The 15,367-nt window shown below is 41.8% G+C and overlaps 1 protein-coding gene across 1 annotated transcript in view; it reads right to left on the reverse strand.

Annotated features, from left to right (window-relative positions):
- The window catches only part of LOC140210992 (protein shisa-5-like), a 116,318-nt gene extending 113,331 nt beyond the window's left edge, over positions 1 to 2,987 (reverse strand). Inside the window, exon 1 of the mRNA XM_072280322.1 lies at positions 2,683 to 2,987. Coding sequence (XP_072136423.1) covers positions 2,683 to 2,746 — 64 coding nt within the window. The 5' untranslated portion in view covers positions 2,747 to 2,987. The remainder of the gene's footprint in view (positions 1 to 2,682) is intronic.
- Between the last annotated feature and the right edge of the window lie 12,380 nt (positions 2,988 to 15,367).

Here is a 15,367-nt window from a genome sequence, read left to right on the forward strand (position 1 = left end):
GGATAAATGAGACCTAATTTATTGAGAAATTAGCAACTTCAGAGATACTCAAAAGAAAAAGGGAGGAAAAGAAGGACAAGAAGTTGAAAAGGAGAGAAGAAGCAAAGAGAAAAAACCTGAGTGAGAAAATAGAAAGGTATAAAAGATAGAACGAACATGAGAATGGGATTGAGAGCAGGATAAAGAGAGAGAAAGAAGCTGGGACTGGAAGAGAAGCAAGGATCGAAATCGATCCAGAGAAAGAGGACGAGAAAAGGAGAAGGTGTCCAGAGCTGTCAAAACCACTTCCTGTAGTTTCAACGTCAACTCCTGCACCACTGTAGAGGAACCCCCAGAAGCTGAGATTGATTCACAGCCGCAAGTCTCACCTACCAAGCAGACTGGTCCCCTTGTGAAGAAAGATATTTTCCCACGAGAGTAAAAAGTCTCCACAGCAAATCAATCTTTTAAAATATGAATGGGCAATTTAAACATTTACCATGCTGCCGATGTCTATATATTAGTTGCAGTATACTGTATATATAGTATGTATACAAGTTGAGATGCATTCCATATTGGGTTTGAATTTATAGCTAAGCAGACAGGATTATTGTGCATTTAATATTTCAGTAATATTTGAATAATATTGTAAATATAGTTTACATAATGCATTGCAGGTTATATGTAAAAGTATGTAAATGGCATACATCACCACGTCACCACATGATACATGTGTGCCTTGCTTAAAGTAAACAAGACTCGCATCTCTCGGCTCCCTTGTTTTCCTTTCAATTAGCTCTTATGTTTTGGAGTTGCAGAACATAACAGTCTGCATGTTTTCCCTACGTTTAAACAGAAGCAGAGTAGTAGTTTAAATAAAAATTATTTTTAAGAACTGAGTATTATGTGATACACATTTGGTATGTTGTTGTCCCAGACCCTGTTGTCTAGTTGAGTTGCTGTACTCAATAAAACGTGTTCTGTTTACAGCTTCACCTCATCTCTTCTGCTTGTAAAAACAAAAAGGATCTCCATAACATTACGCTTTTCTGAGTTTTCTCACTGCAATTCCTATTCAATATGCCAAATTTTGATGAGCTTCAAGCCACACACTCAGATCCACTGAGGAGCAGATAGTAAAGTTCATGACATGTAGAAACTCGCAACCAGAGAAGTATAATTTTCTGAATACAGACAAATCCCTGAGGCGACATGCATCACCCAAAATGTTAACTCAATCCCCTTTTAGAAAGCTGAACACAGAGGATCTCCTACACTGCAAGATTAGTTGTATACTTGCAATTCCTTTTAGACTGAACAGCACAGAATGAAATGTGATACTGAGCACAAAGAAACAAACAAAATTATCAGGTCAAAGGCCGAACAGACAAGGTGAAAGGTCAAAGATTCATGGGTGAACATACTCATCCACTACAACCACACAGGATAATCAAACATTTCATGTATTACAAGGAAAGACATTTGGGATAAAGAAAAGACCCCTTATCTAAGAAAGGATGCACTGGCATTTGAGACAATCCAGAAGAGGTTCATGCAAATGATCTAGGAATGTAAGAGTTAATCGTGTGAGCAGCACTTAATGGCTCATTGGTGTCTAGAAGAATGGGGGATTGTGTTGAAACCTATTGTAGACTTAGATAGGGTGGACGTAGAGAGGATGTTTCCTATAGTGGGGGAGCCTAAGACCACAGGGCACAGCCACAGAATAGAAGATCGTCCCTTAAGAACAGATGAGAAAGAGTTTCTTTAGCCAGAGGCTAAATGGGTGGAATTCATTGCTATAGACGGCTGTGGAGCCAGGTTATTGGGTATATCTAGAGAGGAGATGGATTGGCTCTTGCTTAGTGAGGGCATCAAGGATAACAGATCAGCCATGTTAGACTGGTGGAGCAGACTCAACGGGCCAAACGACCTAATTCTGCTCCTGTCTTATGGCCTAGGACACAGGGACAAAGTGCGTGCGGATTCCGCTGGTGAGTCAACCGTGGTCGTACCAGAATGTGGTTCACCTTTGTTAATCACACCTGTCATTTAAAGAACTTATGCAGCTGTTTAAAATGTTACTCAACACACACACACAGTAAAAAGGTATACCACGTTCATTATCCAGGTCAACACATTACATAGAGTCACTGCAAAGTGCTTCTATCTATTTTAATGCACTGCAAACATAAACCACAAGCTGTTTATGTTTCCAGCAAAATAACTCCCTCCCGTCGGGGTTGAAGTCAATGGTCACTAGACTCTCATTCTCGTGCTCATCCCCCACCTTTTTCCCCCGCCACCAGGAAGGAAGCATAACATTATAAACTGTTTGACTGCATGCGCCATCACAATTAATCCAATAACCCTCACGCAGAAGATTCGGGGGCAAGTACTCCCCTTCGCCCTAAAAGCCCAGCCACCACTCACAACCCCGGTCCGATCAACCAAACTATCAACCAGAAGGGTCGGCCCTGACCCTTTGGGGAGGGGGGGGGGTGGGAATGAGAGTTGCTGAATTATTGAATAATCTACATTTTCTTTAAAATGCAGCCTGTATTCACTAAACTACGGAGAAGTGATGCGGTTGGAAAACAATTGAGTACTCATTTCAAATATTGAACTGAAATATAACAAAGGGGTCTCGAGAACTGTTTAAGTCAACGTGAAACATTAATTATAATGTTTTTAAAAACTCACCAAGGGGTACAAAGATCACGAAGCACCACAAAACGCTGGTAATCGGCGAGCGTATTGACGCCATTGAGTTACAACGATAATGTAACTTTTTCAGTTTATTTTCACGGGACCTGTACACAAACACACACGCGCGGAGTGTCACTGCCGGACGGATGCACGAATCCCACTACTGTCTGCCGGCAAACGCTACCCACTTGGAACTCTCAGGAACTCCGGGTCTCCAGAAACCAGAAGCGTCTAAAAGCCAACCTGCCCTGCACCCAGAAGGGGAAAGCGTGTCGCTGTGACCCATCCTCGATGAAGAGAAGTTCTCAATCATCACAGCAATCTGGACAGTGCCTCCCAGAGATGAAACATGAAAATGACACCGTTTGATGAGAAATGGACATTTTTAAAATGTATAAATTCTATAAGATGGTTCACGTTACTCTACTATTTCCCGCATGCGTATGTACATCTATATACCTATCTATCCCTACCTGTCCCTCTCTCTATCCCTGTCTCCCTCTCCCAACCGACCCCCATCCTCTCACACCCCACTCATCTTAATTCCCTTAAGAGCTTACAGTGAGCAGAGCAAAAAAAAATAAATGAAATTAGTCCAGACAGCCATAGTTCTCACAATTTTATGGCAAGATCTCAGGTGGAAATGATGACTACCAATAGGCAATATTTGCAAGCAATAACCCACTGCTGTGTACTTGGTCGCCAGCTACCTGCCTTCTTTAAGTGACCAGCACAAATGTTTTCAAGCTAAAGTTTATTTGTCATGCAACAGCCAAATGAAACAGAGTTAACCAGGGGCCAAGGTGCAAAACACAGAAGCAACAGCCACATACAGCACATATCAGACAGCAGTAAAATATATTACACACAAAAAATATAGTTCAAGTCCCTGAGTCCATGGATGGTTGTAGCAGTCTATAGTCGACAGTCCACAATCTTTTGGAACTATTACAGACAATCATTTCTCTGTTTAAGTGAATGCAAATGTTGCAAAACTTTCCTTTAATTATGAACTGGACTCTGTCACGGTGGTGTCTGAAAAGAGGATGCTGTCTAAGTTGCATGCCATCTTGGCCAATGTCTCCCATCCACTACTTAATGTACTGGGTGGGCGCAGGAGTACATTCAGCCAGAGACTCATTCCACCGAGATGCAGCACAGAGCGTCATGGAAGTCATTCCTGCCTGTGGCCATCAAACTTGACAACTCCTCCCTTGGAGGGTCAGACACCCTGAGCCAATAGGCTGGTCCTGGATTTATTTCATAATTTACTGGCATAATTTACATATTACTATTTAACTATTTATGGTTCTATTACTATTTATTATTTATGGTGCCCTAGGCAAGGCAGGAATGAGACAAAGCAGTTAATAATGACATGGGTAAGGAATTACCATTGAGTGTGATTGGTACTGATCTGAATGGTGATTAAATTATATATATTGTTGTTAATAGTTTGGGTGAAATTGCTTGCAATGGAATGTAATCACTGTTAGCACATCCGCAGTGCTTCAAAAGGAGTTGCACAGAAAAAGAATGTTTAGATCAATATCTCAAGTTCAATCCGAAAATTCCTCCTTCCCCTGGCAGGAATAAATAGATTAATAGAGAAATGAATTGCATCATAACTTTGGTCCAAATTCCTACAGATGCAAAATTTAAAAAAAAAGTGCTGTTGCTTTCTTTCTGCAAAGTCTTATTTTCTTGCATTTAGTACCAAATTATGAAAATTCATAAGTTTGACAATTTCTCATTTCATTCTTTGGTAGGTAAAATTGGATATTTGGTCTCCTGATGGGGATTAAGGAAATCTCTACCAATATTCAAAATAATAAAATTCAGTGTTAACAACACATACAAAATGCAGGAGGAATTCAGCAAGTCAGGCAGCATCTATGGAGGAGAATAAACAGTCATTGTTTTGGACAGGGACCCTTCACCAGGGCTGGAGATGCCAGAAAGTGACAGGTGAAACTGGGTATGGGGGAAGGTGGTGAGGGGAGATGAAGTAAGAAGCTAGGAGGTGATAGATGGAAGTGTTAATGGGCTGAATAAGAAGGAATCTAACAGGAGAGGACAGTGAACCATTGAAGAAAGGGAACCAGAGAAGTGATGGGTTGGTGAGGAGAAGAGAAGGGGTGAAGGAGATCCAGAGATGGGAATGAAAAAAGAGGGGGTGGGGCGTAATTTACTAGGTTAGAGAAATTGATGTTCATTCCACCTGGCCAGAGGCTGCTGTTATATTATTTGCTTGTAAAGCTCTTCAAAGTAACCCATTGGTGTAACACATGCCATTTATAGGCAAACATTTTCTGCCAAAGTTTATGTTTAAGAAATAATGAAGTAATTTTATAGGCGTTAATAATAATTCTTCTGGAGGTTTTTATAGCTGGGAGTGGTAGTGAGGACAAGCTCCCACTACCTATTGAATGCTCCCAATGTTGCGTGACTCAAGTAGCCTCTGACAACCAAGTCCAGCTCCTGGCCTTCACGTGTGGCTTAGCTCCTAAGCCCAGCACAACTGTTACTACAGACAAGAGAAAGGGCAAAGGTGGGCGACTGGTGCCTTAAAACCAGTCACTTTGAGCAGATGGGGCTCGTCAGCTGTGGCTGGCAGCTCATCTAGGAGAAAGGAAACTCTGATCTCAAACCTCTGCTGCCTTGCGGCTATACCCACTCGTGGGGATGGCTTTGGGAGTAAACCCTGATGGAAAAATCCAGAGCCAGAGTCCCTAAGGTGGTCCTACCTTGAGTTCAACACCAACCTGTGATGCCGCTGATGCCAAACTGTATTGGTTTCTGTTGTTCCTTTGGGTTCATCAGATGCTTGGAGAGGGGTTGCTTGCTACCGGGGAAGCAGCTTGTTCTCCATATTGTACTGCCCTGACTTGCATATCCAGGCAGCTAAGATGCAACATCCGTGGTGGACCCTGACTGACTGAGGCCTCAGCATCATTGGTAGCACACATTGAATATACTGCCCAATAAGCACAGTTTACTACCATCCAATTATTTTATAATGTGTGTATTTATCTAAGTACCCTACCAAGGCTTATGACTTTATTATATTTAGATATACAGTCCTAAATCTTGTTTATTATCTCTAAATATTGATGATCTAATGTGGTAACAAACTTCTACAAGAGATAACCTGATTGGTTGATTTATGGTCTGATATGGCAATTTGCATCTGCACAACTGTAAGAAGCTGCAGATTCGTGGACTCGTCCTTCCCCATCTATCGGTAGTGTCTACTGGGGGTGCTGCCTCAAGGAGACAATGTCCCTCATCAGAAATCCCCACCATCTGGGCCATGCCATCTTTTTGAAGCTACCATCGTGCAGGAGGTACAGAAGCCTGACACCCAAGTTCAAAAACAGTTACTTCCCTTCTACCATCTGGTTCTTGAACCAACCAAGAAAACCCCAATCACCACAGTTTAACAGCACGATGAGCACTAAACTTTGCACTAAAATGAACTTTTTTTTGTTCAATTGTAATTTTAAAATATATATATAATTGAAGATGGTACCAGCAAACAATTCCACCAGAAGAGACATCCTCAAGAAGGCCTGCAGATAATGAACACTGAGCTGAACTGTACTGAAATATGTCTGGTGATTTTTGTGTTTCACGTGCTGGGTTTTCCTTGTTTTTGTTATCATTTGCGTGATTTTGTTTTTGCACCTGGGAGGAGGGAAGGGGGTTTGATGTTTTTCTTTGGACAGTTTGGTAACATGGTTCTTTGTTTTGTGGCTGTCTGTGGGGAAGACAAATCTCAGGGTTGTATACTGCATACATACTTTGATAATAAATGTACTTTGAATCTTTTAATTAATTTATGTTTATCTTGTGAATGCTGCTCAGATGATGCTACAGGTAACTTTTTTTTGTTCCACCTGTGCATAGACGTACTTGTGACAATGAACTCCAGCTTGGTGTCCCCAGCCCTAAATAGCCCTCAGCGGATTACAAATCTCCTGGTTCATCCAGGGCTTCTGGTTGGGCAAGACCCTAAATGTTTATGTCGGTACACACTGGTCCATGCGAATCCTTATGAAGTTGGTGGTGACTGTGGCAAATCCATTTAAGTCCACTGACAAATCCTTGAATATTGTGAACATTTACAAGTGGTAGTGTAATGGTTAGCACAATGCTTTATAGTGCCAGTGACTCAACTGTCCGCAAGGAGTTTGTACATTTTCCCCATTACTGTATAGGTTTCCTCTGGGTGCTCCAGTTTCCTACCACAGTCCAAGGATTTACAGGTTGCTAGGTTAATTGGTCATTGTAAATTGTCCTGTGATTAGGCTAGGATTAAATCGGGGATTGCTGGCTCAAAGGGTCAGAAGGACCTATTCTGCGCTGGATCTCAATAAATAAATTGGGGAATTAATAAAGGAAGCAGAGAATGGTGTGAAAAGCAACAAAAGTTTTGGATTAGAGAGGAAAAAGAAGTCAGTCTCTTTCTTGAACAAGAGACCTATATCAAGTCCTCTTTGTAAGTTAAAAGAAAGATCAGTCATAATCCAAAGAAGCTGTGTGGAGCGAGACATGATGGAAATATGTCCTTGTCTATTGATAGCTAATAGAATCTCATCTTCACTTTATTTAAGCATTTTTCAACAACCGGACATTGCTGGCAAATCCAGTATTTCCTTGATTGGCCTTAAAGTGATGGTAAGATTTCACCCACAATGTTGTTGGAGAAGGAATTCCAGGCATTAGACACGATGATGAATGGCAAGATATTTCCAGGTCAGAATGGTGTATGAATGTCTTGATGATGATCCCATGTGTCTTCTGCTTTTGTCATGTCCAGTGGTGGCATAGGGGACTCAGGAGGTGCCGTTGAAGCAACTTGGGTAAGAACTCCATTGTTAATTATTACTCAGATGACTGACAGAGTAGCACGACTCTGATTGTAGAACCATAAGTGTGGTGTGGAAAAGAACCAAGTTAAACTCATCCATGCCAATCAGTGGGCACTTTTGGTATTAACCCTGTTGCTCAGCACATTATCCACAGAACCAAAGTCATCTAGACACTACTTAAATGCTGTCAGTGACCCAGCTTCAATTACTCCCTCAAGCAATGCATTTCAGGTACTTGCCACTCTCAGAGTGAAGTAAATCACCCTCACATGCCCTCTAAATCTCTTCCCCTTACCCTAAACTTGTGATCTTTAGTTGTTTTCTACCTCTGGTATGCAGGGAAGTTTTCCTACGGGGCCTATCCCTGCCCAAGCACAACTTTATACCTCAGTGATGTCCCTCCTGTGCTTCAGGAGGGGAAGACCTGGATTCTCCAGTCTCTCCCCATAATGCAACTGCTCCATCCTGGTGAATCTGCACTGTACTATCTTGTGACCATCCTATCCTTTCTGATGAAGGGTCTCTGCCCGGAACATTAGCTGTACATTTTCCCCCCATTGATGCTGCCAGACCAATTGAGTTCCTAGTATGTGTGTCTCCCACTCTTTGATGACCACAGAGAACTCCAGCTGAGGTCTGACCAGGGTTTATTGTGTTGGAACATAACCTCCCTACTTCTCTATTTAGTGCCCCAACTAATGAATACCAATTTCCCTTGTGCTTTCCTAACCATGCTATCTATTTGTGTTGTCACCTTCAAAGTTCTATGGGCTTGTACTCCGAGTTGCCACAGTATTCCCCAAGTCTTTGCCATCCATTGTGCTTATTGAAGCCTCATTAAAACTCCCACAATGCACTACCTTGCATTGTCTGAATTAAATGCCATCTGCCATTTTTCAGCCCATCTCTCTAAAACCGTAATAATCATCAGCAGCTTAAGATTCCCACATTACCATAAACTACACCAATGTTTAAGTCATCTATTAATTTGCTGATTGTGTCTCCTCATCTGTTGCTCACATATCACAAACTGCAAACTGTATGCTAATGACAAAAGTGGATCTCTACCATCACCCTCTTTCTCCTTACTGCCAGGCCAATTGTGATTCAAGTTTGCCCACTTGCCCTGGATCCCATGGGCTCTAACCCTCTGAGCTAGCCTTCCTTGTAAGACCTTATCAAAGGTGTAGTGTATTTAATATTTCAGTAATATTTGAGTAATAATGAAGGCATCTGTTAGTCTTGCAAGACCATGGATCTGTGCGTGGAAAGTCTTCACTCTCCAGGGCGCAGAGCCTGGGCAAGGTTGTATGGAAGACCAGCAGTTGCCCATGCTGCAAGTCTCCCCTCTCGACAACACCAATGTTGTCCAAGGGAAGGGCATTAGGACCCAGCGTCGTCGCAGAGCAATGTGTGATTAAGTGCCTTGCTTAAGGACACAACACGTGTTGCCTTGGCTGGGGCTCGAACTCACAACCTTCAGGTCACTAGTCCAATGCCTTAACCACTTGGCCACGTGCCCACACAATATTTGAGTAGCCTTGTATATATGTTTGAAGCATTCTTGTTCGTTTAAATAATTACAGGTTATATGTAAAAAATACATGAATTACATATGTTGTCATGCTACCATGTTATTTAAGCGCATCTGTCTTAAAGTAAACACGAAGTTAGATCCACATTCCTGGATTCCCATGTCTTCCTTTGAATTAGTTTAATGTTTTGAAGTTATGAAACATTAACAAAAGGTTTTGCCAAAGAATGGCACCAGATTTGAACTCCAAAGTCCGGATTGCCCCAAGCTGTAATAGCATCACTCTAACCATGGCGGCAGGGCTAGGCTGGGCTGCAGCCCAGGGGCTAGAGCTGCAGAGGGGCCCAAAATAGGTAGCTATCATCATGGTAGACAAAAAAAATACGGGAGTGGAGCACAGAAAAGAAAAAAGAAACAAGAAAAAGAGGACTGTGAGAAAGAACCATTAAAAAAGACATTGAAACTGACAAATTTTTTTAAACCTGTTCTCGATGATGCAGCAGTACCATGGCTCTTGTCACAGTCTGAGACCGGTGGACAAATGGAGACTTGTTCAACAGCACCAGCATTAGCACAGGATCACTGTCCTTGCCACAGTCAGCAGCTAACGTTGAAGAGGCAGAGAGCATGACTTTGGGATTCCTGACCACAGAGGCCTTCGAACAACCAAATCGGGCCGCCATTAATGTTAACGTTACTGCTACTGAGGATCCTAACAGCACTGATCCTGCTCGTTGGGGAAAGGAAACGTTAGATGATTCAGTTCGAGCATACTGGGCTAATAAAAGGCCGGAGTCCTGCCCGAATAAGGATGTGGATATCAAAGCTTCGGAACAAGTATACAAACAGCAGAGACGTTTTTTTCCTCCAAATTTCACTTCAAACGCAAGCTCGTAAATGGTGAGTACATATCTAGGAAATGACTCTTATATTCCCCTTCTACCGGCATTGCATTCTTCAGCACTTTGAAAGTGCAAGTGTTGCATTGCAAGCTGTAAATCTAGACCTGTATAATGCTGTGGATTTGGTGAGATCACCACAGGGATACATAGCAGGCTTGCGTGATCAATTTGATACTTTTGAGACCCAGGCTAAAACTATGTCTCCAACAGTCTCGCAAGTGTGCAAAGAAGACACCCAATGACAAAGAAAACATAAAGCCTTTCTGGGTGAATCCATAACACCCGATGTTGGCTTGTCAGCCAGAGAAAATTTTTCAGCTACTGTTTTTTTGGTCGTGATGGATAGATTACTTGCAGAAATTGATGGCAGATTTGCATCATATAATGACCTTAACAACACATTTGGCATCCTAAACAATATCCCTTCTCTCTCTGTACAAGATCTGCTCAAGAGAGCATCTGATCTTCAAAGCAGCTACTCAGCTGACCTGGAGTTAGACTTGGTGGAGAAGATTGTCCATTTCAGGGAATTTGTAAGTGACAAAGATATTTCATCCGCAACAGAGCTTTTATGCTTCCTCAGAGAAAAAAAGAACTTGCAGGTCATCTTCCCAAATGTAAGCATTGCTTTGAGGCTTTACCTGACTCTTGCTGTCACAAGTGCAAGTGGTGAGTGATCCTTCTCCAAGCTCAGGCTAGTGAAGAATAGGCTCAGGTCCACAATGGGACAGGACAGGCTGAATCATCTTAATCTGATGTCACTTGAAAGTGATCTTGTTCGGAAACTGGATTCTAGTGATCTGATCAAGGACTTTGCTGCTTGAAGAAATCCAGAAGAACTGGGCTTTAATTTTGAAAAACAAGCAGCTGACTTTGTAAATATCTAAGCTTGTATGTCAGTGCTGTTCCTGTTTTTGTGGCAATAGGCTAATAGTTGACTGTTTACATACCTAGTAAGTAAGAAGTGGTCTTTACTCTGCAAGCCATACAGCACAGCAATAGGTTAGTATGTGCTAGATCTTATTTTTCAAAAAGATTGTTGGAGTATTGTCAGGTTTCCTAGTTTGCCATGGTGCCATCTCCCTTGGCCTTTTGGTGTCTCATTTCCATTTTACTTTTTCAGAACACACGGTTGAGAAAAATACCCAGATAAAAATGCTTTGGCACTGTTTGAGAAATAAGGCCTATGGTATGTGCAGCAATAGCTAAATAAAGATTTAAGATTGGGTACATCATATTTCATCTCCCTCATAACGTTACTAAGCCAACTAAGCCTAGGTCAATTTTTGAGTGCTTTAGATGCTGTCCTTCAAACTAAGAATCTGCAATACTTCCTGTCCTCCCTCTTAAGGCCTGTAAGTTTATAGCCTACGTATTGTACTAAACCAATGTCTTGGTCCACAGCTTCAATATTTAGACCAGTACAACCTTTGCTCTTGTTCTTGCCTGTTTTTTGCTTGGTACAGCAGCATTTTACGGTGTCGGCAGGGGCCCATCAGGGCCTCCAGCCCAGGGGCCCCGACCCCACTAAATCCGACCCTGCATGGCACTATGATTTACTGCCCTGTCCTCATCAATATACTATTACCTCTTCAAAGAATTCAATCTAATCGATCAGACAGGACCTGCCTCTGGCAAAACCCTGTCGGCTGTCTCTGATTGGTCCCTATCTTTACAAATGATCATTGATCCTCTCCCGTTATCTTTCCAGTATCTTCCCTGTTGCTGTTGGGCTCACACGTCTATAGTTGCCAAGGTTTTCCTTGCTGCCTGCCTTGAAGGAGGGAAATGTTTGCTGTCCGCCAGTCACCTTGTACCTCACTTGTGTCAAGGGAAGTCTGAGTAATCTCAGCACGAGCCACAGCAATCTCCCCCTTTGCCTCCCGCAGCCCCAGGATGTATATCACATCCATACAACTGATTTCATGAGAATGACCATAAGATATAGGAGCAAAATTAGGCATTTGGCCCATTGAGTCTGCTCACTATTTCCTCATGGCTGATGCATTTTCTCCTCTCAGCCCCAATCTCCTGCCTTTGCACTGTTTCTCTTCTTGCCCCGACTAATCAAGAATCTATCAACCTCTGCCTTAAATATACCCAATGACTTGGCTTCCACAGCCACCTGTGACATCGAATTCCATGGCTTCCCCACTCTCTGGCTTAAAAAAAAAATTCCTTCTCATCTCCATTCTAAAAGTAAGTCCCTCCATTCTGAGGCTGTGTCCTCTGGTATTAGACTCCCCCATCATGGGAAACATCCTGTCCACGTACACTCTATCGGGGCCTTTCAGAATGAGTAGGAAAACTCCAGAAATCAATCAGTTTTGCTTCCAATTGACATTTAATTCTATCTTTATTGAAGAATTGCACATGCTTAAGTGGTTTGATTCCGTGTTGGCAGAACTCTGAGGTACTTTGCTCTTCTGCAGATGTGATTCTATTCTATTTGGCCTGGTAGCTAAGTATTTAAATTCAGAACAACAAAAATGTTTTTTAAAAAGCCACATGCACAGCTTCAAGCCTGTATTGTTGCAAATGCCATTTACCTTTTATAAATTGGTAACTTGAAGTAGTCCAAACGATGACTGTGCAGTTTTGTACTCATGACCTAATGAGAGTCCGATTACTAAATGAGTATACCAGTCAGAACAGAGAATATCCTATGAACTATAATTGGAGCATATTGAATAGGCTTTTGTTATTCAACAGAAAAAGAGATTTCATAGAGCAGTGGTTAGTATTTCCCATCTGCAGCTCATAAGGCCAGAAAGAGGAAGTGAGGTGGAAGAGAGAGCCTTTATTTGAAATGGAGAAGTTATGGCCTTCTACTTAAGTTCATTTTGGTAGGACTAATCAAAATAGGACATAAATGGTAAATGATAGGGCATTGAGGAATGCAGTAGAACAGAAGGTTCTAAGAATAATGGTGCATAGTTCCCTGAAGGTGGAATCTCATGTGGATAGGGTGGTGAAGAAAGCTTTTGGTACGCTGGCCTTTATAAACCAGAGCATTGAGTATAGGAGTTGGGATGTAATGTTAAAATTTTACAAGGCATTGGTGAGGCCAAATTTGGAGTATTGTGTACAGTTCTGGTCACCGAATTATAGGAAAGATGTCAACAAAATAGAGAGGGTACAGAGAAGATTTACTAGAATGTTACCTGGGTTTCAGCACCTAAGTTACAGAGAAAGGTTGAACAAGTTAGGTCTTTATTCTTTGGAGCGTAGAAGGTTGAGGGGGGACTTGATAGATGTATTTAAAATTATGAGGGGGATAGATAGAGTTGACGTGGATAGGCTTTTTCCATTGAGAGTAGGGGAGATTCAAACAAGAGGACACGAGTTGAGAGTTAAGGGGCAAAAGTTTAGGGGTAACAGGAGGGGCAACTTCTTTACTCAGAGGGTTGTAGCTGTATGGAGCAAGCTTCCAGCAGAAGTGGTAGAAGCAGGTTCAATTTTGTCATTTAAAAAGAAAATTGGATAGGTATATGGACAGGAAAGGAATGGAGGGTTATGGGCTGAGTGCAGGTAGATGGGACTAGGTGAGAGTAAGCATTCAGCATGGACTAGAAGGGCCGAGGTGGCCTGTTTCCGTGCTGTAATTGTTATATGGTTATATATGGTTCATTCTGATGTAAGGTATCTTTTGGTTGTTTAGATGTGGATGGTGATCGGATGTGCTACTTCAATCTTGGAGTAAACTGTGTATTTTATAGGACACAGATTTCCACAAGATTGAAAGTCCAGTGGACTGAATTTTCTTTACATAGATGTCAATACTGGTAAGGGCTTTCCTTGGGCCTCAAAGGACAAAACTTGACAATGGAAGTGGTTTAAATGTTGAAACTTTGAGAATGAAAATCTTTTGGATACAGTAATCCCACATTGTGATCAATTGGGGGAAGGATTTAACTGCTGACTAAATTTATTTTTCACTCTGCACATTGGGTGTTTGAAGGTCTTTGTTCTGTGTTCTTTTGGGTTTCTTTGTTTTGTGGCTGCCTGTAAGGAGACAAATCTCAAGGATGTTTCATGTATACATACTTTGATAATAAATGTACTTTTTGAGCAGTTACTGAACAGTTTACTTGTGTTGTATTTAAATATGGAATGAGCTGCCAAAGGAAATAGGGGTGGACAGGAACATGAATTAAAAAAAAGCTTAGAAGGATATGGTCCAAACACACAGAAAGTGGTATTAACTCAGGTAGATTACTTAGTCAGTACGATTGAATGGGTTCCATATCTTATAAGCTGTTTTCAGTACTGACAAACATAATTTTAACATCCAGGACAAATGAGGACCATTTGTTCAAAGTGGCAGGCTTAAAGCAGTGTCTAAAGCAAGGAAAGATATTTAGAGATTGGATTAGAAAACTTAAGGTTAAGGCTTTGGCTGCGGAAGCCAGGAAGACAGTGATGGTCATAGGGCATGACAGTACAGAAATGGGTTCTTTGGCCCATCTAGTCTATACCAGCCTGGTTTTCTACCTAGCCCCATTCAGCTCCACACAGACCATACTACTCTCACCCACCTCCCTCTCCAAACTTTACTTAATGCTACAGTTGAATTAGCATCTACCAGCTCTGCCGGCAGCTCCTTCTACAATTGCACCACCTCCTGGATGAAGGAGTTCTCCCTCAGATTCCTCTTAAATGTTTCACCTCTCCCTATAAGCCTGTGATTTCTAATTCTAGTCTCACACAACCTGATGGGGTGAAAAGTCTGCATGCATTCACCCAATCAATATCCCTCATAATTTTGTGTAGCTCTTTAAGTTCTCCCCTCACTCTCCTGCGCTCCAGGGAATAAAGTCTGAACCCATTTAACCTATTCCTATAACTCAGATTCTCAAATACCAGCAACATCCGTGTAAATTTTCTCTGAACTCTTTCAGTTTATTGATATCCTTCCTGTATGTAGGTGACCAGAGAAGCATACAGTATTCCAAATTCAGCCTCACCGATGTCTTATACAACTTCAACATAATATTTCAACTCCTGTAGTCAGTGTCCTGATTTATAAAGGCCTATGTGCCAAAGCTCTCTTTACAATCCTATCTGTGGTGCCACTTTAAAGGAATTATTGATCTGTATTCCCAGATCCCTTTGTTTTACCATTCACTGTGCAAGTCTTACCCTGGTTTGTCCTCCCAAAGTGCGACATCTCAAAAGTGTCTGCATTAAATTACATCTGATACTTTTCCCAGTTGGTCCAGAACAGTCTGCAAGCTTTGATAGCCTTCCTTGCTGTCTGCTATGCCTCCAGTCTTGGTGTCATCTGCAAATTTGCTGATTTAGTTTAGCACATTATCATTGATACAGATCACAAACAACAACAGATCCAGCACCGATCCCTGCGGCAT

Source organism: Mobula birostris, chromosome 16 (assembly GCF_030028105.1).
Source record: "Mobula birostris isolate sMobBir1 chromosome 16, sMobBir1.hap1, whole genome shotgun sequence".
Taxonomy (NCBI): Eukaryota; Metazoa; Chordata; class Chondrichthyes; order Myliobatiformes; family Myliobatidae; genus Mobula; species Mobula birostris.